Genomic DNA, 23115 nt, shown 5'->3' with positions numbered 1-23115 from the left:
TTTTATTTTTTCCAGAGCAAGAGATCAGGATGATATTTTTAGGGAAAAAAAGGGAGCACGGGGGGAGAGGGAGCAGCAGGGGGAAAGGTGGAAACTGACCTGAGTTCATGCCAGGAGCCCAGCACAGGGGACGGCTGAGCTTGTATAGGGGACATGCTACCGCAGATGTGCGAGTGAAGGACCACGGAAGATGCATACTTCACTGTGGCCTCCTAAGCCAGAAAAATGCAAGAGTTCTCGGGTGCACTAAGCCCTGGGCTGGGGGTCTACACTTGCACTCCGATGGGGCGTCATTACTAAAAATCCGGAGTACTTGAACTTTCTCATCGGGCACATTGGATTTCCTGTAGAGTGCATCTTACCCAGAATGTTCTACAAATCCGGCCCGAAGATCCGACTCTGGGCACCCGGGAAACGTGGTGGGCTCTGCTTTCTGTGTCCTTGCAGAAACTCGGTTCATCATTTCACTTTACTTATTAGCCCGGCGTGTGTGCAGGTTGCCAAATATAGAGGGCTGGACCATGAGACTTTCTCAGAACTTGTCCCAAAGGGCTCCTGTAGGTAGTGAGAAGTCTCGAACCCCCATCTCTCCCCGTCCCTGATTTGCCCCCCAAATCAGTTCGCATAATCCGGTACCATCCCGTCCTCAGACCACTCTGCTCAAGAGGGGTGTGGTAAACCGAACTTTCAATTAGAGACCCGATTGTGCGCAAACCCAAGCTCCCGCCTTGCCCCGCACAGCCCTAATTTTTTGGCCACGCCCCAGACACTTGCGTGTCGAAGCAAGTCCCACCCACCTCAGTTGGCGGAAAGGGAAAGCCAATAGCAATCGTCTAAAGGGGATCACGTACGCGTCGAACTTGCGCCAAAGCGTTTGAACTGGTACGAGGCGCCAAAAGAGGCCAGCTCTGGTCTCGATCACCACAGGGTGGGCGGAGGCGGTGGCCGTCCACCACACCACAGCCATGGAGCCTCTGCCCAGCGGCGACTACTGTGACCTGGGTGCATACTGTGACCCCGACTACTACTGGCTGGGGATGCAAGAAGTGGAAATCAGATCTGAATCTGTGCAGGACGCGGCCCCAGAAGCCAAAGAAGACGGCCACGTTGATGACGGCAGTCTAGTCCCCGTGGGCAACAATAACCCCCAGGGCGGTGCCAGCTATGCCAACTGTGGAGGCGACATCAACCGTGAAGGCGCGGCGAACCGTGACGGCGAGGGGAACCACGAGGCCAGCGGTGTCGTCCAGGCGCTGGGGCAGCAGCACGCTGAAGGGCCACCCCAAGTGGCAGCCGCTGGGGCTCGTCAGCCCCACGGCAGGCAGCAGGGGGCCCCGCGCTCTAAGTTCACGGCGTTTCAGGTGCGGGAGCTGGAAAGCGTTTTCCAGCGCACTCAATACCCTGACGTGGCCACAAGGTAAGTGGCTTGCTCCGGCAAGTGCCCTTCGCCTCATCTCCAGGCATCTTCGTTCCCCCACCCCACCCCGGCCCCCCTGCCCCTCCACCCTCGCCCGTCCCCCCCTCCCCCCCCAACCTCCTTCTCCCCCTCCTAAACCAAAAAGGACTAGGGGTGGGGAGAATGCCTTCTGTGCATCAAGGGAAATATTTGTATACAGTAATTATATGAAACAAGTCTGTGGAAATCTGTGGTGGGTGGTCTTTTTGTTTTTTAAAATTGTGGTGGGGACGCCGGGCTGGCTCAGTTGGGAGAGCGTGGGATTCTTGATCTCTGGGGGTCGTGAGTTCGAGGTTCGAGCCCCACCTAGGCATAGAGATTACATAAACAAGCACAAACTTCAAGAAAAAAAGACTTAAGGGGAGGCTGGGTGGCTCAGTCGTTTAAGCGGTTAAGCGTCCAACTCTTGATTTGGGCTCAGGTCCTGATCTCCCGGTTCGTCAGTTCGAGCCCAGTCGAGCCCGCATCGGGCTCTGCGCTGAAGTGCTCTCGTGCGCGCGCTCTCTCTTTCTGTCTCTCTCTCTCTCTCTCTCTCTCAAAAAAAAAAAACATTAAAAAAAGAAAAAAGACTTATTAAAAAGCTGGTAAAATAGGGAGTCGTGGCTGGCTCAGAGGAGCATGCAGCTTTTGACCTCAGGGTCCTAAGTTCGAGCCATTTATCGGTGTAGAGATGACTAAAAAAATAATAATAAATTTTAAAAAATTGTGGTAAAATATGTGTGAAGATAAAATATACGATCTGAACCATTTTTTTCAGTGTATAGTTCACTAAAGTGCATTCATATTTTTTTTTACAACGAATCTCCAGAACTCTTTCCACCTTGCAAAACTAAAAGGATGCACGCTGAACCACTCTCTGTTCCCCCATCTCCCCCAGCCCCTGGCGATCACCTTTCTACTTTGTGTTCTGATGAATTTGACTACTGTAGGTGCCTCATATAAGTGGGATTACACAGTATTTTTCTTTTTATGCCTGAAGTATTTCACTTACTATAATGTTATTGGGGTTCACCCATGATGTAGCGTGTCTCAGAATTCCCTTCCTTTTTTAGGGTTGAGTAATATTCCATTGCTTGTAAATACAGAATTTCATTGATCTATTCATTTATTTGTGGGCACTTGAGTGGCTTCTACCTTTTGGCTATTGTGAATAACGCTGTTGTGAACATGGGCGTGCAAATAGCAGTTGGAGTCACTGTTTTCAATCATTTGGGGTAGATATCCAGAATTGCGGAATCGTTTGGTAAGCCTGTTTTTAATTTTTCAAGCAGCTACTGTGCTGTGTCCCGTAGTGGCCGCAAGTGCACAAGGATTCCAATTTCTTCACATTCTTGTTAACACTTATTTGTTTATTTCTTTAAAACATTTTATTTTTAGGTAATCTCTACACCCCAGGTGGGGCTTGAACTCACAAGCCCGAGATCAAGAGTCACACGCTCCACTGGCTGAGCCAGCCAGGCGCCCCTGTTTTTAATATTAGCCGTCTCAATGGCTGTGAAGTGGTATTTCATTGTGGTTTTGATTTGTGTTTCCGTATTGATTAGTGATGTTGAGGATCTTTTCATGGGCATATTCAAGCCCTGCGCCCATTTTTATTCTCCGTAAGACTAATTTATTCATTTTTTTCCTGATTTCTTTATTTTGGTCAAATACTCGTAAAATGTACTGTCTTTGCCATTTTTCATTGTGCAGTTCAGTGGCATTACGTACATTATTCTTATGTTACCATCACCACCGTTCATTTTCAGAAATCTCATATTGCAAACCTGAAACTATTACCATTACACAATAATACACCCCCCGATCCCCTGGTAACCACCATTATACTTCCTGTCTGTGATTTTGTCTTTTTGTGACCGGTTTATTTTCCATAGCATACAGTCTTTTAATTTTTTGTAAGCTTTTTGGCTTTTTTATTGAAGTATAATTGACATACAGTGTTATAGGAGTTTCAGGTGTACAACATAATGATTCAACGACTTTATACATTACTCAGTGCGCACCACGATAAGTGTGGTCACCATCCGTCACCATAGAACATTATTACAAATTATTGACTATATTCCCTATATTGTATGCTCATTTTCATGACTTATTTTTTATAACTAGAAATTTGTACTTTTTTATAACTTTTTTATAACTAGAAATTTGTACCCCTCAATTTCACCTGTCCCCCGACCCAATTCCCCTCTGGGAACCGTCAGTTTCTTCTCTGTATTACAGTCTGTCTTTTTGGTTGTCTATCTCTGTTTTGTTTTTTAGATTCTACCTATAGGGGTGGCTGGATGGCTCAGTGGGTTAAGAATCTCACTCTTGATCGAGAGAGGGAGACACGGAAGCCGAAGCAGGCTCCAGGCTCCAGGCTCCAAGCTGTCAGCACAGAGCCCGATGCGGAGCTTGAACTCACAAACCGGGAGAACATGACCTGAGCCGAAGTCGGACGCTTAACTGACTGAGCCACCCAGGCGCCCCTATCCATTTAGTATTAATGAGCACTTGGGTTGCTTCCACTTTTTGGCTCTTGGGAATTACACTGCTAGGCACATAGGTGTCAAAATATCTTTCCGAGACCCTGTGTTCAGTTCTTTCAGGTATATACTCAGAAATGGAATTGTCGGGTCATTTGGTAATTTCTATGTTTAAATTTTTGAGCAGCGCTCAAACCCACAAACTCGAACCCACAAACCATGAGATTATGACCTGAACCGAACTGTTTTTCTTAGCGGCTGCACAAGGGTTCCAATTTCTCCACATCCTCACCAGCACTTGTTATTTTCTGGTTTTTGGTGTTTTTTTTTTTTTTTTTTTGATAGTATCCATTCTAACGGTATGAGGTAGCAGTGTGGTTTTGGTTTGCATTTCCTTAATGACTAATTAGTGATGTTGAGCATCTTTTCATGGCCATTTTAATATCATCTTTGGAGAAATGTCTATCCAAGGCCTTTGCCCAGTTCTTAACCGGTTGCTTGTTTATTTATTCAGTTGTAGTCCTTAATATATTGTGGATGTTAACTCCTTATCAGATATATGATTTGCACATATTTTCTCCCATTTGAAGGGTTGCCTTGTCACTCTACTGATCTTTTTGAAGTTTGAAAATTTATTTTGGGGGAGAGAGAGAGAACCCACACGCACCTGAGTGCATATGTGCTAGTTGGAGAGGGGGAAGAGGGAGGGAGAGAATCCTAAGCACAATCCACACTCAGCACAGAGCCTGACGTGGGACTCAACCCCACAAACCATGAGATCATAACCTGAGCCTAAATCAAGAGTCAGGCACTTAACTGACTGAGCCAGCCAGGTACACCTCACTTTATTGATTTTGTACTTTGGTCTACAGAAGTTTTTAATTTTGATGTAGTATAATTTATACATTTTTTTTTTTATCGTCTGTGTTGGTAGCTTTTTGTAAATAAAATTTTATTGGAATCAGGCTAAGGAGAATAAGGTACTCTCCTGCAGCTAGCTGTAGGCCTGGATCCTTTCATTTACAATTTTGAGGCGGGCGCCTGGGTGGCTGGGTGGTTAAGCGTCCGATTTCGGCTCAGGTCGTGATCTCGTGGTTTGTGAGTTCGAGCCCGGCGTCGGGCCCTGTGCTGACAGCTCAGAGCCTGGAGCCTGCTTCAGATTCAGTGTTTCCCTCTCTCTCTCTGCCCGTCCCCTGCTTACTCTCTGTCTGTCTCTCTCTCAAAAAACAAATCATAATAAACATTAAAAAGTTTTTATAAATAAATAAAATTTTGAGGGAGGGGGTCACCTGGCTGGCTCAGTCAGAAGAGCGTGTGACTCTTGATCTCAGGGTCAAGACTTTGAACCCCACTTAGGACATAGAGCCTACTTAAAAATTTTTTAAATAAATTTTAAAAAGTTGGAGGGGCACCTGGCTGTCTCAGTCAGCAGAGCATGTGACTCTTGATCTCGGGGTTGTGAGTTCAAACCCCACGTTGGGTATAGAGCTTACTTAAAAAATAATAAATAAATAAATAAGTAAATAAAACTGTGATAATTTGTTTGCATTAATTTTTTATTTTTTATTTAAAAGATTTTTTAGTGTTTATTTATTTTTGAGAGAGAGACAGAGTGCAAGTGGAGGAGGGAACAGAAAGAGAGGGAGACACAGAATCCAAAGCAGGTTCCAGGCTCTGAGCTGTCAGCACAGAGTCCAATGCGGGGCTCGAACCCACAAACCATGAGATCATGACCTGAACCGAAGTCGGATGCTTAACCAACTGAGCCACCCCGGAGCCCCGAATTTTTCTTTTTTTAAATAGTGCAATAAAATTATTTATCTTGACTACCAAGATGTTAATGCTACCTTAAATTCTGAGGGGAAACCGTAGCAAGCCTGGAACTGGGAATTACAGAAAAATTTACTTGGGGGGTGGGCTCTTGAGGGGAGGGTACACGTTTTAAAACAAGCATAAAATGTATATCTGTACATTTCACTTTATCCACAGCTCCAAATACTAAACATTTGTGGTTTTCTCCCCGCAGAAGAGAACTTGCAAGCTGCATGAATGTGACCGAAACCAGAGTGCAGGTCAGTAAACCTGAATGGCCGGGCAGCCATTCTGAAACCGGCTTTAGGGCTTGTGACACTTCTGTTCCAGGGGTTCTCAAGTTGGTATGTTTCGGTTTTCTTTTTCAACTTTGGCAAATAAATCGACTTTAGGAGGCTTTGTGGGTGAAAAGTGGGGTATGTGAACTCCAGCTTACGGATGTTTCCCATTACCCGAGGGAACATGATTCCTTTCTCTTAAATTTTTTTAATGTTCATTTATTACTTAGAAAAAATTTTTTAAGGGTGAGCGGGGGAGGGGCAGAGAGAGAGGGAGACGCAGAATCCGAAGCAGGTTCCAGGCTCCGAGCTGTCAGCACAGAGCCGGCTGCAGGGCCGAACCCACCACCCAAAACACAGATATCCTTTGAAGAGTCATGTGTGGAGACATATTGGGGCTCAGGCTGACTGTGGAAGTATTCAAATTAATGCACAGAGGAGCAGGTTATGAGAGGGATTGGTTATACTAAGTTAAAGCCATGCATAAGCTCTTAGCGAAGTGGGTGAATTTATAAACTTTGGGGTGGGGGCGCCTGGGAGGCTCAGTCGGTTGAGCGTCCGACTTCGGCTCAGGTCACGATCTCACAGTCCGTGGGTTCGAGCCCCGCATCGGGCTCTGGGCTGACCGCTCAGAGCCCGGAGCCTGCTTCGGATTCGGTGTCTCCCTCTCTCTGTGCCCCTCCCCTGCTCGTGCTCTGTCTCTCTCTCTCTCTCTCTCTTTCTCTCTCAAAAATAAACATTAAAAAAAAAAACATTGGGGTGAGGGAGAAATGTATGCTCAGAACACACTATATGAGTAACCAGTGTCTGTTTAGTGAAGCTGAGACTGATGGTGGAGGGACAGCTTCAAAGTTCGAGAACCCAGTCCTCTTGCTGTTGTTTTTAAGTGTTTGGTAAGGCAATGTGGGGAGTGAGAGCTCTACGTTCTAATTTTCTGGAACATTTTGATGCATCAACCTGAAAACATTGCTGGGGACAGTCACGTTACGGTGAGAATGGGGGAACGGTTTGCAGGCTTTGAAAATTTGCCTAAAGTATGAAACAAGCAAAAAAAAAACAAAAAACAAAAAAAAAAAACCCACCCAGTACTGAATGAATATCAATTGACCTAAGAAGGGCAAAAAGGTTAGAGAAGAACTACATGTCAGTCAAAATAGGCCTTCTGGATACTACACAAATTCTACAAATCCACTAAACACGTAAGCACATATTCTCTTGAGGATTTCTAACATTTTAAGAATTTTTTTCATGTTGGTGATGCTATTTTGAAGAGTTGAGTTTTGTGGAATTTGGTCGGCTGGGGGTTGGGTGGCCCTTATTTGGGGATAGAGTCATTGTGTTAATTTTAAATACTTTCATTCCCTCAGGCACTTTTGACTAATTTGTAGGTCATGCCGTAAAAAGGTGACCCCCCCCCAAAAAAAAACCCCACTTAAGTTACAGCAAAGTGACATTTGCCCAAAAAAGAAAGGAAAGGAAGTCAGGCTGGGTGTATCGGCTTTGCTGCAGAGTACATGTGTGAGTGCATTGATGGAAAGGAGTTGCAGGGGCGCCTGGCTGGCTCGGTCGGAGGAACATGTAACTCTTGATATCGGGCCGTGGGTTCGAGACCCGTGCTGGGTGTAGAGATTACTAAAAAATGTAAATAAACTTTAAAAGATTTCTCAAAAAAGAACAGTTGCAGATCTGGTGGTGGGAGTACCTGAAAAGCAGCCCAACAGAGCTGACCGTTGAGTAGTGGCATCCCAACACCGCAGACTGGGGCCCCGGGCCTGGCTCAGACTGGAAAGGTTGGGAGCAGACTGGGATCGCTTTTTCAGGCTGACAAGGCGTATTGCAGAGGAAAAGAAAAACGTTAAGGTTTGGTGACTAGCTCTTTCTCCTTCCTGGGTTTCCTAATGCACTCACAGTGGCATTCTGAAGGGGAAAGAGGCCACAAGACACAAATCAGGGAGAAAACAGTGTTCTCACAGATTTCCCAACCAGACAGCTGAATTTCTCCAAGAAACTTAATACATGGTTTCCTCCTTTCTTTTGCAAACAGAACTGTTTTGTAAAGCCAATGTTGAGAATACAGCCCATATCAGGGCGCCCGGGTGGCTCAGTCGATTAAGCCTCTGACTCTTGGTTTCAGCTCAGGTCATGATCTTACTGTTTGTGAGGCTGACAGCACGGAGCCTGCTTGAGATTCTCTCTCCCTCTTTCTCTGCCCCTCCCCCACTTCCCCCCCCCCCTCTCAAAATAAGTAAATAAACATTTTTTAAAAATTTTAAGAAGAGAGAATACAGCCCATACAACAGCCAGCTTTTGTTATCTTATGTTTATGGGTATTTGACCACTGGTATGTTCAGATTCCCCCCCCCCCCCCGGAATGAGTTCTATCACATCGGCCTTGTTGAAGCTATGTATTTATGCAGCAGAAATACCACAAATCTTAAAATAGTGCAAGCGTGAGGCCTCAGGCAGGGAGAGAAGGCCTTTTGTGCCACTCAAGATGCGTAGTTTGGAAACTTCTGAAGGGATTTCAATCTAATGTTAACCCCATTAACTAGGACACCGAGAAGATAGTCAAGTCTAACTGACCGTTTTGTTTGCTTGTTTGCAAAACTATCGGGCAGGTATTTAGGAAGAAGAAGCCATTTTATGACCCCTTTACCCTCATTGTTGTCATCCACCTTCCTAAAGTGCCGTTTCACCTTGCCTTAAGAAAAAGGGATGGGATTGGGACCTCCTGGTTGTGTAGCAGCTCCGAGGGGCCCTGTCCTGCCCTGCCCTGCCCTGTCCTGCCCTGCTGGACAACAGCGGCTCGGGTCCGGGATCCTGGAACTGTGGCCAGAGTACAGTGAGCTGACCTGGCCCTGAGCCCGGAAAGGTTTGTAGGGTGGGGCAAGTTGGAGCATGCAGAATTGACGACGGTGACGATGGTGTGCCTCTTTCCCCTAGACTCCCGGGCGGCCAAAGAGTCTTGAGCATTTTAGTTCATTCGGGTCACGTTGGTCTCCACTTTCCTTAACACTACGGGTTGAAGTATCAAGGCAGTGTGCCTGGCCCCCGCAACTCTCACGCCCCAGTGAGACGAGCCACAAACTCCATGGGACCCCATGACGAGGCCTCCCTTGCCAGACTGCTTTTTACTCTCAAGAGGTTTCGGAGGAGTAATGACCCCTTAGACATCCTTGAAGGAAATCTGTCTGAAAACCCAACGCGTTTCTTCCTATTAATTATTTACTTTGCACCGAAGATAGGCTTGTCAAATAGGAAGCTGTTCCCCTCAATATGACCTTAAATAGGGCCCCCTATTGACAATGCCCACATTATCCCCCAAACAAGGTGACACTGTCCCTAGTGAGGAGACGGCAGGAGGTAACTGGCGGTAACAGGTGGTCGTCAGCCGCCAGGATACAGACCCTTCTTTATCCTGTTACCAGGTAGTAAGAATCCAGGATCCGCAAGAAGCGGGTGCAACTCATAAGTAGACCTGCATCCGATACCTGAAAAAACCATTTGAATCTTAAAATTGGGAAGAGAGGGACAAAGTGATAAGCCTACTCCGGAATTTGGCACATAGCTGGTGCTCACTAAGGGGGAGCTAAAGGGAGGGGGTGTGGTGGTAACTTCCCTGAGCAAACAGCTTCCCTTGGCGCAGCATGAAATCTCAGTGGCGCACACACTTGCACGTAGGTAGTGGCTTTTGTCTTCGGACATTAACTGTTCAATGTACTAAACCGATCCCTTTTTCCCTCTGACTGCAGGTTTGGTTTAAGAACAGGAGAGCCAAGCTCAGGAGAGATGAGAGGGCATCAATGCCCACAACTACCCCACCTACTAACCTGGAACACCTGGTCATCCTAATGCTGGACAGGCCCTAGAATGTCGCTCTCGTTCAGAAGCCAGATTGGAGATGGGTTCTTCCGGTGCCACTGACACCCGGGCCGCCTTGTTGCCCCTGCCACCCTTTTCTCCTCCGCAGTTGTGTTATCAATAAAGAGAAAAATTCTCTGTGCCTTTGCCTTTGTGTATCAAACGGGAACAAGTAGGGTGCGTATGCAAATTGCAAAGGAAATGCCACTTACACAGAATGACAAGGAGGCCTCCTTTCATGAGGAGACCTCCCTGAGTCACCATCTGGAAGCCCTGCATGTCACAGAAGTTCCCCGAGTGCCCATGATGACTCGGCACTGACCTGTATCTTCTCTACCATCCCGCCCTCCCTCACCCCATTGTCATCCCCACCTTGCTCCTTCGGGACCACAAGTATGTGCAAAATGGGGTGGGAGGAGTCCCTAGTGAGAGAGCAGTGTTTCTTCCAGAGATGAGCTCCATCCATGCTGACAAGTTCAGGCCGAACCCTGGACTCTGGGGGAAACCTCCTAAGAGGTTACTCACGGGGATTTATGGGAAGGCGGCCACCGAACATGCATACATTGTGTTTCCAATTCTGGTCACTACCCGCCCTTTTGTGGAGGAGACTGGGGACTAGAAGCCATTCTGGCACACAGGTTCTGCGGCTTTAAAAGAAAAATGAGAAGGGATTCCATCAAGGCCAGAAAGAGGCTCTTCTCCCTTTTTTTCCCCCTCCCCCCACCGGCCGAGGAAAGCACATTATTGATCCTTCCCCAGCTCGGAAGCATTTTGTCACCTTTCACATCCTTGAGAGCACCCCAATTCCAAACACTAAAAGGGGGCCTGTTGGTTTACTGCTGCTCAGAGCAAGAGTAAGGAAACGGTCGGAGCAGTGTTCTAGAATAATCCCTCCTTGTAAAGAAGAAGTCGTACCTCCGCTGTCTTTGTGTGAGAAGACCAGCGTAGGAAAAAACCCAAACAAGTAAGGGTCAGTGAAGTGCAGAGGCCATGCCCCTCTTCTCTGCGTCGTTCCAATTTTGGCGTATGCGCTGCCGAAGCGAACGCGGGCCCCCTTTTTAAAAAGCATTAAATTCTCAGTTCAACCTTTGTCTCTGAGGACTCTTTAGCAACGTGAGGCTCCTTTAATGGAGTTCTGCGTGAAAAGTCACCAGTTGTGGACACCACGGTCCCGTAAGGTGATGGCAGTAATGACGGATAAAGTGCCATGGTCATGCCTCTGGTGGGAGTTAATCAGACACCAGTTTCACAGCACCCGTGTGTCCCCAGAGTGAAGGGGGGCTCTGTGGCCTTGGGAAAGCGTGCCCTCTGTGCCGTGGCATCCACTGATGCCTTATTCCTTCGTCCTGCCTTTCTCGCTTGTGAGTGACGGATGTCAGTAAAGCGGTTGCAATGCCGGGCCCCACAGAGAGGGTGTCGCGCTGCTCACCGGGGCCTCCAGGCCTTGCCGGGAGTGAGGGAAATTCAAGAATGTTCCTGCGCACACATGCCCATCGCCATTCTCGCCAGAGGATTTTGAAAGCGAAACTTATTTCCTAGTGTTGGCCACTGTCCTTCTTTTTTATTTTAGTTTATTTATTTATAAATGTTTATTTTTAAGAGTGAGAGAGAGAGAGTGCGCTGTGGGAGGGGGGTGAGGGGCAGAGACAGAGAGAGGGAGACGGAGACCCAAGACCCGAAGCAGACTCTGTGCTGACAGCAGAGAGCCGGGGTGGGTGTGGGGGGAGCCGAACCCACCAACCCTGAGATCATGATCTGAGCCGAAATCAAGAGTCAGATGCTCAAGCGACTGACCTTTCGGGCTCCCCATCCTTCTTTTTTAAATACTAAGTTTCTCACTGCTTTAGGTACCTTCAGAACTACGAGGTCTGTACCAATATGCTCCAGGCACTGTCACACCTAAGGAATGTGGTGAAAACCTCAAGACAAGGGAGGCTATGTGCGCACAGGTGACATTCCTCACAGCTCTAACATAGACCACCCAGACTGCATGTCTGCATGTCACCATGTATGGGAGACAAAGAAGTAGAAATCGTATAAAAGGCCACAACCCGCTGCGCTCGGGGCTCAGCTTTTCAGGTACGAACCCACTGAGCCCGTGAGGGCATGAATCAAGTTCCTTCCTAGAAAGGAAAGCCTTGGTGTCACGACTCTGTCTGTACAAACCTCAGTCCCATTACATTACATGAGGGCTCATCTAGGATTCGGAGACGGTGTATTTCCACCCGCCCCCCCACCCCCGTCGCCGGGGTACCAACCTCGGGGTACTGGGAGAGGCGACCTCGCCTACCACCAGCAGACCACTTGATCCATAGGAGACTAGCCCATCCCAGCTCATCAGGGCAAGGACCCGGATGCACAAAGGACACACACACACACACACACACACACGGTGAGGCCCAGGAACCAGCTCAGGGAGCGCCGCCCAACAGACTGGTAAGAACCTGGGGTTCCTTTTGGTAGACCTGACTCTAAGAGGAAGAAGGAGAGCCTGATCACCCCCCAGAGTCCCAGAGTTGCCTGAGTAGTTCCCTAAGGAAAAAGGAACGAAACCACAACTCTAAGGCGCTGGGCACTGGGCAGCAGGTTGGAGTCGCTGTGTGACTGTGTGTGAAAGTGATAGACAATGGAAAGGTTCCAACCTGACCAAGGGCCAAAGCCAGTGTTGAGTCCCGATCCGTGGTTCCGTGGCAACCTCATATGGCTGAAGACGGCGTCAGGCTTCCTCAGGAATCTGATCCTGGTCAGGGATTAATACGGAACCTGCCAATGCTGAGGGGCTCCTGAAATATCTCCCAGAGGAGAGTGGCGGGAAACCGACAAAGCAATGTACGTCCTCTCCAAATTAGCCCCCCCTTCCCCTTTTTCCTCTCTTGTGCATGAAAGTTGTCGGGGAGGAAATGGGTGGAAAGCAGAGTAAACCGGCTCCCCTGGAGTATCTGTCGAGAAAATTCAAAAAGGGATATTCAGGAGATTATGGTGTGAAATTAACTCCCAGAAAGCTCCAGACATTCTGTGAAACTGATGGAACATTGTTTGCGGTAGGCTGGCCCTCCGAGCGCTCACTTGATAAGGAACTGGTTGGCCGAGTGTTCGGGGTCGTTGTGGGGGATCCAGGCCGCCCCGACCAATGTCCTTACATTGACTGTTGGCAAGACCTGGTCCTATCCCGGCCGCCTTGGCTGAAAGTCTGTATCAAAGAGAGCTGCAAAGTTATGATGGCTCGCGCCACGGCTTCCTCCAAATGCTGGCCGGAAACTGAAAAACCCATACTGTCGGCAGAGCCTGAGGAAACCCCACCGCTATGTGCCCCTCTGCAGCCCTCACTGCCACCTGCACCTCCGGCCACCCCGGCTGCTGAAACCCCACCGGAGGCTGCCCGTAGTCCCGAGTCCTCACCACCTCTAGCACCACCGGCCTCTCCGGCTGTGACCGGCTCGCCCGGACCACCGGTCCTAACCCCATACACCCCTCCCGGAAGGCACCCAGAAAATCAGGCCAGCAGAGACAGTCCCTCCCTGTAGCAATACCGGGGAGCCCTACAGGTGCCACTGAGGGAAACTAGGGGACCCGTCTATTATGATCAGGAAGGCCAGATCTGAGGAGGCCAGCGTGTTTTTGTGTACCAACCCTTTACCACTCTGGACCTCCTGAACTCCCTCCTATAGAGAAGCCCCAGGCTGCGATTGAACTAATGCAGTCCGTAACTCAAACCCATAAACCTACTTGGACGGACTGCCGTCAACTCCTCCCGACCCCCTTCCACATGGAGGAGCGTCGCTGAATTACCCAGGCGGCCCTAAAATGGTTAGAGGAGAGTGCCCCGGCTGGGATGCTAGACACCCAGGCTTAGGCTCAGGCTCACTTCCCCGGGGAGGACCCCAAATGGGACCCAAATGACTCAAACGTAGATGGAGGGCTCGCAAGGACTGAAGGGTAGCAAGAAGCCCTTCTAAATGGCATGAAGGAAGGGGGCAAAGGCCATAAATAGGAGTAAGACATCAGAAGTGCTCCAGGGACCCGAGGAGAGCCCTAGCCAGTCCTGTGAGAGACTATGTGAGGCATTTCGTCTCTACATCCCTTTTGACCCGGAGGCGCCCGTTAACCAGCGGATGGTCAGCGTGGCTTTCGTAGCTCAGGCCCAAAGGGACATCCGGCACAGGCTGCAAAAGCTGCAGGGTTTCACCAGCATGAATGCCAGTCGGTTGCTGAAAGTGGCAACTGAGGGGTTTGTCAACCGTGACAAAAAAAAGGCAGAAAAAGGCAGACTTGTTAGCTGCTGCCTCGGTGGAGTGGTCAGAACCCTCCCGGAAAGGTGCCCCGCAGGGGCGAGGCCAGGGCCGAAAAGGGGAACGTCGGGGAGGGGGTGGGTCTCACCCAGGACCAAAGTTAGGACGGAACCAGTGTGCGTACTGTCGCCGGGAGGGCCACTGGGAAAATGAGTGTCCCCCGCAGCTGGGTAATTTTCAGCAGGGCCTCAAGCCGAAAGGAAGAGGCCAAGTGGTCCAGGGCCAGTGCCAACCAACATCACGGCCTCATGGGGCCCCCATGAGGTGATTTTATGGGGCTAGCCACCAAGGAGGACTATGAGGAGGACGAGGGCAGCCCGGCTCTATTTTGTTAGGCCCCCAAGAGCCTATGGTCCAAATGAATGTGGGGGGGGGGAATGGCGACCCATTGACTTCACGGTAGATACTGGGGCAGAACACTTGGTGGTGACACAACACGTGGGCCCCCTCTCATAGAGACAAGCCACTATTATGGGTTCCACAGACAATCAGACAGGCTGTCCCTTCCTGCTGCCTCGGGGATGCAGTTTAGGCGGCCATGAAGCCATCCATGAATTCCTGTACCTCCCCGACTGCCTGACCCTCCAGAGCCAATCGATCTTTTCCTTCCAGTGGGAGGATCCCGAAAATGGTGGTGACAAGGGCCAGTTGACTTGGACCGGATTGCCTCACGGATTCAAAAACTCCCCAACCATTTTCCATACTGCATTAGCTTCTGACTTAAAAGCCTTCCCAGCGGATCGACATGGCTGTGTCCTGCTTCAGTACCTAGATGATTACTGCTGGCCAGAAGGTCCCTGGAGGACTGCGTGGAAGGAACTTGGCAACTCCTTACCCTCCTATGGGAAACCGGCTACAAGGTCTCAAGGAAAAAGACCCAAGTCTGTCAAGAGAAAGTCAAATATCTGGCTTTACCTCTCCCAGGGGAAGCGCCAACTCGGCCAGAGAGGAAGTAGGCTTTTTGTTCAGTCCTGGTCCCGTCAACCTGATGCCAGGTTCGGGAGTATCTCGGGGCCACAGGTTGCTGTAGAATCTGGATACATAACTATTCAGTCCTGGTGAAACCATACTATGAAGCTACAAAGCGGGGAGAGCAGGAGCGCCTGATGTGGGAATCGGCCCAGAAGAAGGTCTTTGGGAAACAAAGCGAGCCCTCACTAATGTGCCTGGTTTGGGGCTCCCAGACACGACTAAGCCTTTCTTTCTCTACGTCCATGAGTGCACTGGTATTGCAGTGGGAGTCCTAACTCAGATGTCATGGCATGGCCCGGTGGCATATCTCTCCGAGCAGCTTGACTCCGTGGCCCAAGGCTGGCCACCCTGCCTATGGGCACTTGCGGCCACGGCCCTCTTAGTGTCTGAGGCTGACGAGTTAGCTATGGGACAGAATGGACAGTCCGAACGACACATCCAGTACTGACATTAATGGAGTACAAGGGACAATACTGGCCACCCAACGCCGGGATGGTCAGATATCAGGAATGCTACGTGAGAACCCGCACATTCCCCTGGAAGCAGGGCCCACCCTGAACCCTGCAACCCTGCTGCCCGTCGGGCCCGGCCAGCCAGACCCTGACTGCATTGAAGTCACCGATGAGGTGTCCTCCAGCCGAGCAGACTTGAGGGGCCAGCCTCTCGAGGACCCCGGCGCCGAGTGTTTCACCCACAGTAGCAGTTTTGTGAAAGAGGGAGAACGCCGTGCAGGGAACTCCGTGGTGACGCCGAATTCCGTCACTGAGGCCAAACCCCTCCCCCAAGGGACTTTAACACTGAAGGCAGAGCTCATCACGCGAAGCTGCGCCCTCCAGCTGGCGGCAGGGACGCGTGTTAATATACACGCAAACGCTATGCCGTCACCCCCCTCCACGTGCATGCGGCTTTCTAGAAAGAGAAGGGTCTAATACACTCAGGAGGAAAAGACGTAAACTATGGTAAGGAAATCCTGGGACTCTTGGACGCTCTGTGGGCCCCTAAAAGGGTGGCAGTCATGCATTGCCGGGGACATCGAAGGATGGGGAAACACCACGGCTGCACGGGGGCACCGCAAGGCAGACCGAGAGGCAAAGCTCGCGGCCTCCAAAGGAACGGCGGAATCGGCGGCTTTAACCGCCGCGCTGTTCCCCGCCCCGCTGGCACAGTGGGACCCGAATTACTCACACCACGAAAGTACCTGGTTTAGGACTGAAAATGGAAGCTGCCTCCCGGGCGGATGGTGGAAATGCGAAGACGGCCGGGTAGCCATTCCTGAGGCCCGGGCCCCAACTCTCGTCCCGCAGTTCCATCGGGACACCAGCGTGGGCCGGCCAGCCCTCGACACTAGTGAGCCGGCATCCCCCCCACTCTCCGGCCCAGCCCCGGGGGGGATGGGAGCAATGTGAAACGTGTGCCCGGAATGGCCCACGTCAGGGACCCAAGGCCGCCCCCGGGGTGCAGAGCGTCGGGGAGCCCCACTTGAAAGCGCGATGGTGGACTTCACCGAGCTTCCCCGGGGCCGAGGCCCCAATACCCGTCGGCGTTTGCGTGCGCTTTCTCGGGCTGGGTGGCAGCCTTCCCGGCTCGCACGCAAAAGGCACAAGAAGCGGCCGGACTACTTCCAAAGGAAATCATCCCACGATTTGGGATCCCTGTCGCTGTGGGGTCACGTGACAGGCCAGCGTTCGTGGCTGAGGGGGTGCGGCTGGTGGCAGAGGGGTTAAAGATCACCTGGAGGTTACATGCTGCGTGCGGACCCCAGAGCTCCGGGAAGGGGGAATGAGTGAGCTGAACCCCGAAGCTGCAGTTAAGTAAACCGTGTCAGGAAACCCACCTGCGCTGGGACCAGGTGTGGCCGATCTCCTTGTGAAGAATCGGGCGCAGCCCCGCTAAGACTGGGTTCTCCCTTTATGAATTCCTTTATGGGCCCCCTCCCCCCATTATCGAGGGCATAGGGGGGATTTAAATGAGATAGGCAGTCTATCCCTGGGGCAGCAGATGCGGGCCCTCGGCTCTATCCTAACCACCTTACACCACTGGGTGAGGGAGCGATCTACCTGTGAGTCTGACAGATATTCACCCTTATTTATTTAATTATTTTTAAATTTACATCCAAATTAGTTAGCATATAGTGGAACCATGATTTCAGGAGTAGATTCCTCAGTGCCCCTTACCCATTTAGCTCATCCCCCCTCCCACAATCCCCCTAGTAACCCTCTGTTTTTTCACCATATTTAAGAGTCTCTTATGTTTTGTCCCCCTCCCTGTTTTTGTATTATTTTTGCTTCCCTTCCCTTGTGTTTCTCTGTTCTGTGTCTTAAGTCCTCATATGAGTGAAGTCATATGATATTTGTCTTTCTCTGACTAATTTCGCTTAGCATAATACCCTCCAGTTCCATCCGCGTAGTTGCAAATGGCAAGATTTCATTCTTTTTGCTTGCCGAGTAAGACTCCATTGAATATATACACCACATCTTCTTTATCCATTCATCCATCAATGGACATTTGAGCTCTTTCCATACTTTGGCTATTGTCGATCGTGCTGCTTTAAACACTGGGGTGTGTGTGTCCCTTCAAAACAGCACACCTGTATCCCTTGGATAAATACCTAGTAGTGCGATTGCTGGGTCGTAGGGTACTTCTATTTTTAATTTTTTTGAGGAACCTCCATACTGTTTTCCAGAGTGGCTGCACCAGTTTGCATTCCCACCAGCACTGCAAAAGAGATCCTCTCTCTCCGCATCCTCGCCAACATCTGCTGTTGCCTGAGTTGTGAATGTTAGCCATTCTGACAGGGGTGAGGTGATATCTCATCGTGATTTTGATCTGTACTTCCCTGATGATGAGTGATGTTGAGCATTTTTTCATGTGTTGGTTGGCCATCTGGATGTCTTCTTTGGAGAAGTGTCTATTGATATCTTTTGCCCATTTCTTCACTGGATTATTTGTTTTTTGGGTGTTGAGTTTGATATGTTCTTTGTCGATTTTGGATACTAATCCTTTATCTAATATGTCGTTTGCAAATATCTTCTCCCATTCCATCAGTTGCCTTTTAGTTTTGCTGATTGTTTCCCTCGCTGTCACGAAGCTTTTTATTTGATGAGGTCCCAATAATTCATTTTTGCTTTTGTTTCCCTTGCCTCAGAGACGTGTTGAGTAAGAAGTTGCTTCAGCCAAGATCAGAGAGGTTTTTACCTGCTTTCTCCTCGAGGATTCTGATGACTTCCTATCTTACATTTAGGTCTCTCGTTTATTTTAAGTTTATTTTTGTGTATGGTGTAACACAGTGGTCCAGGTTCATTTTTCTGCATGTCGCCGTCCAGTTTTCCCAGCACCACTTGCTGAAGAGACTCTCTTTATTCTATTGGATATTCTTCCCTGCTTTGTCAAAGATTAGTTGGCCATACGTTTGTGGGTCCATTTCTGGGTTCTCTATTCTGTTCCATTTATCTGAGTGTCTGTTTTTGTGCCAGTACCATGCTATCTTGATGATTACAGCTTTGTAGTATAGCTTGAAGTCTGGAATTGTGATGCCTCCTGCTTTGGTTTTCTTTTTCAAGATTGCTTTGGCTATTTGGGGTCTTTTCTGGTTCCATACCAATTTTAGGATTGTTTGTGCTAGCTCTGTGAAGAATGCTGGTGTTACTTTGATAGGGATTGCATTGAATATGTAGACTGCTTTGGGTAGTATCGACATTGCAACAATATTTGTTCTTCCTATCCAGGACCATGGAATCTTTTTCCATTTTTTTGTGTCTTCTTCAATTTCTTTCATAAGCTTTCTTTAGTTTTCAGTATATAGATTTTTCACCTCTTTGGTTAGGTTTATTCTTAGGTATTTTACAGTTTTCGGTGCAATTGTAAATGGGATCGATTCCTTGATATCTCTTTCTGTTGCTACATTATTCATGTATAGAAATGCAACTGATTTCTGTACATTGATTTCATATCCTGTGACTTTGCTGAATTCGTGGATCAGTTCTAGCAATTTTTTGGTGGAATCTTTTGGGTTTTCCATATAGAATATCAGGTCATGTGCAAGGAATGAAAGTTTGACCTCCTCCTGGCCGATCTGGATGCCTTTTATTCCTTTGTGTTGTCTGATTGCTGAGGCTAAGACTTCCAATACTGTGTTGAATAACAGTGGCGAGGGTGGACACCCCTGTCTTGTTCCTGACCTTAGGGGGAAAGCTCTGTTTTTCCCCATTGAAGATATTAGCGTTGGGTCGTTCATATATGGCTTTTATGATCTCAAGGTAGGATCCTTCTATTCCTACTTTCTTGAGGGTTTTTTTTTATCAAGAAAGGATGCTGTATTTTGTCAAATGCTTTCTCTGCATCTATTGAGAGGATCGTGTGGTTCTTGTCCTTTCTTTTTGATGGGATGAATCACATTGATTTTTTTGTGGATATTGAACCAGCCCTGCATCCCAGGTATAAATCCCACTTTGTTGTGGTGAATAAATCTTTTAATGTTGGATCCGGTTGGCTAGTATCTTATTGAGGTTTTTGCATCCGTGTTCATCAGGGAAATTGGTCTATAGTTCTCCTTTTTAGTGGGGTCTCTGTCTGGTTTTGGAATCAAGGTAATGCTGGCTTCATAGAAAGAGTTTGGAAGTTTTCCTTCCATTTCTATTTTTTGGAACAGCTTCAGGAGAATAGGTGCTAACTCTTCCTTAAATGTTTGGTAGAATTCCCCTGGAAAGCCATCTGGCCCTAGACTCTTGTTTTTGGGAGATTTTTGATTACTGATTCAATTTCTTTACTGGTTATGGGTCTGTTCAAATTTTCTATTTCTTCCTGTTTCACTTTTGGTAGTTTATATGTTTCCAGGAATTTGTCTGTTTCTTTCAGATTGCCCATTTTATTGGCATATAATTGCTCATAATATTCTCTTTTTTTGTTTTTATTTCCACTGTGTTGGTTGTGATCTCTCCTCTTTCATTCTTGATTTTATTTATTTGGATCCTTTCCTTTTCTTTTTGACCAGTCTGGCTAAGGGTTTATCAATTTTGTTAATTCAAAGAACCAGCTCCTGGTTTCATTGATCTATTCTACTGGTGTGTGTGTGTGTGTGTGTGTGTGTGTGTGTGTGTGTTTGGTTTCGAAAGCATTGATTTCTGCTCTGATCTTTATTATTTCCTGTCTTCTGATGGTTTGGGGCTTTATTTGCTGTTCTTTTTCCAGCTCCTTAAGGTGTAAGGTTAGGTTATGTATCTGAGACACAACCCTCTTCCTTCTTTCTTCTTTAGGAAGGCCTGGATTGCTACATGCTTCCCCCTTATGACTGCCTTTGCTCCATCCCAGAGGTTTTGGGCTGTGGTGTTATCATTTATGTACTTTTTAATTTCCTCTTTAACTTCTTGGTTAGCCCATTCATTCTTTAGTAGGATGTTCTTTAGTCTCCAAGTATTTGTCATCTTTCCAAATTTTTTCTCATGGTTGATTTTGAGTTTCATAGCATTGTGATCTGAAAATATGCATGGTACGATCTCAATCTTTTTGTACTTGTTGAGGGCTGATTTGTGTCCCAGCATGTGATCTATTCTGGAGAATGTTCCATATGCACTGGAGAAGAATATGTATTCCACTGTTTTAGGATGAAATGTTCTGAATATATCTGTGAAGTCCATCTGGTCCAGTGTGTCATTCCAAGCCATTGTGTCCTTGTTGATTTTCTGTTTAGATGATCTGTCCATTGCTGTAGGTGGGTGTTCAAGTCCCCTACTATTGTGATATTATTATCAATGAGTTTCTTTCTGTTTCTGACTAATTGATTTATATATTTGGGTACTCCCACATTTGGAGCATAAATATTTACAATTGTTAGCTCTTGATGGATAGACCCCTTCATTATGATATAATGCCCTTCTGCATCTCTTGTTACAGTCTTTATTTTAAGATCTAGATTGTCTGATTTAAGTATGGCTACTCTGGCTTTCTTTTGGCGACCATTAGCATGATAGATAGTTCTCAATCCCCTTACTTTCAATCTCAAGGTGTCTTTAGGTCTAAAGTGGGTCTCTTGTAAACAGCATATAGACGGATCTTATTTTCTTATCCATTCTGTTACCCTATGTTTTTTGATTGGAACATTTAGTCTAGTGAAATTTAGAGTGAGTACTGCCATTATGTTGCCTGTAGAGTTGGGGTTTCTGGTGGTGTTCTCTGGTCCTTTCTAGTCTTTTTTGCTTTTGGTCTTTTTGTCTGTCTTTTCTCCCCTCAGAGTCCCCCTTAAAGTTTCTTGCATGGCAGGTTTAGTGACCATGAACTCCTTTAATTTTTGTTTGGGAAACTTTTAATCTCTACTTCTATTTTGAATGACAGCCTGGCTAGATAAGGAATTCTTGGCTGCAAATTTTTCTGATTCAGCACATTGAATATATCCTGCCACTCCTTTCTGGCCTGCCAAGATTCTGTGGATAGGTCTCCTTCAAACCTGATCTGTCTTCCCTTGTAGGTTAAGGACTGTTTTTCCCTTGCTGCTTTCATGATTCTTTCCTTGTCTGAGTATTTTGTGAATTTGACTATGATATGCCTTGTTGATGGTCGGTTTTTTAATCTAATGGGAGTCCTCTGTACTTCCTGGATTTTGGTGTCTGTGTCTTTCCCCAGGTTAAGAAAGTTTTCTGCTATGATTTGCTCACATAACCCTTCTACCCCTATTTCTCTCTCTTCCTCTTCTGGGACCCCTATGATTCTGATGTTGTTCTTTTTAATGAGTCACTGATTTCTCTAATTCTTAAATTGTGTTCTTTTGCCTTAGTCTCCCTCTTTTTTTCTGCTTCATTGTTCTCCATAAGTTTGTCCTCTATATTGCTGATTTGCTGCTCTGCCTCATCTGTCTTTGCCACTGTGGCATCTATTAGAGATTGCAGCTCAGTTATAGCATTTTTTATTTCATCCTGACTAGCTTTTACTTCTTTTATCTCCTCAGAGAGGGATTCTAATCTATTTTTGACCCCAGCTAGTATTCTTCTTTCTTTAATTTTTTTAAACATATATTTATTTTTGAGAGACAGAAAGAAGCAGAGTATGAGTGGGGGATGGGCAGAGAGAGAGGGAGACACAGAATCTGAAGCAGGCTCCAGGCTCTGAGCTGTCAGCACAGGATCCTGACGCTGGGCTTGGCTCACAGACTGTGAAATCAGGACCTGAGCTGGAGTCAGACGCCTAACTGACTGAGCCACGCAGGTATCCCCCAACTAGTATTATTATCATGATTCTAAATTCTGGTTCAGACATCTTGCTTGTATCTGTGTTCATTAAGTAAATAGAATAAAATGAAATGATGGAAGTAAAATAGACTTTGAAAAATTTACAAAATTAAAAAATATAGTAGAAAAAATAAAGAAAAATATTTTTAATAAATATTGAAAATAAAAATATTTTTTTCTCTTTCTGTATTCAAGAAAAAGAAAAGAAATGAAAAAGAAAAAAAAGAAAATTGAATAGATAGACCAGTGAACAGACTGAAATATGATTGAAATTACATCATTTTCCCCCAGAAGTCAAACTATGAAGCACTTTATATTCTGTAAACTAAGCAGGCAGAGAGATTTGTGTTCCTGAGGAGCGAGGTTGGCCCAGTTGGGTGGGGCTTAGTGTAATGGCTCTATTTTCCACTAGATGGTGCTGCTTAGCTTACTGGGGTGGATTGGTGTGGCCCTTGTCGGTGTGTATGCGCGTGAGCTGGAGGCGTAAAAATGGCATCACCCAGGTACCCAGTCTCTAGTATCAGAACTCTGTGCTCTCCTGACCAGCAATCGCACACCCGTCCTTTGTCTCCAGCTTCTGTCCACTCCCTGCTTTTTACACGGTCTGTGACCAAGCTGTCAGGTTCCCAGGCGGCACCTCCCTCCTGAGTTTTATCTTAAATGCTGCTGTATTTCCCGAGCCCTCACTTCTGAGGGACTGCAGCTTTGACCTGCTCAGATCCTCTGTGGGAGGGTTTCACTGAGCAACGGCTGGGTGCGGGC

General features: G+C 47.5%; 1 protein-coding gene across 1 annotated transcript; it reads left to right on the top strand.

Annotated features, from left to right (window-relative positions):
- The first annotated feature begins 858 nt into the window (after positions 1–858).
- On the top strand, positions 859–10017 carry LOC107180524 (rhox homeobox family member 1). Its single transcript, XM_042975320.1, has 3 exons — positions 859–1417; positions 5951–5996; positions 9767–10017. Exons 1-3 carry the CDS (start codon positions 966–968, stop codon positions 9881–9883), a joined length of 615 nt encoding a protein of 204 aa, XP_042831254.1. The 5' UTR covers positions 859–965; the 3' UTR covers positions 9884–10017.
- The last annotated feature ends 13098 nt before the right edge of the window (positions 10018–23115 follow it).

Source organism: Panthera tigris, chromosome X (genome assembly GCF_018350195.1).
Source record: "Panthera tigris isolate Pti1 chromosome X, P.tigris_Pti1_mat1.1, whole genome shotgun sequence".
In the NCBI taxonomy this organism is placed as follows: Eukaryota; Metazoa; Chordata; class Mammalia; order Carnivora; family Felidae; genus Panthera; species Panthera tigris.
Note: the sequence above shows the minus strand (reverse complement) of the source record. Positions and strands in the feature narration are given on the sequence as shown.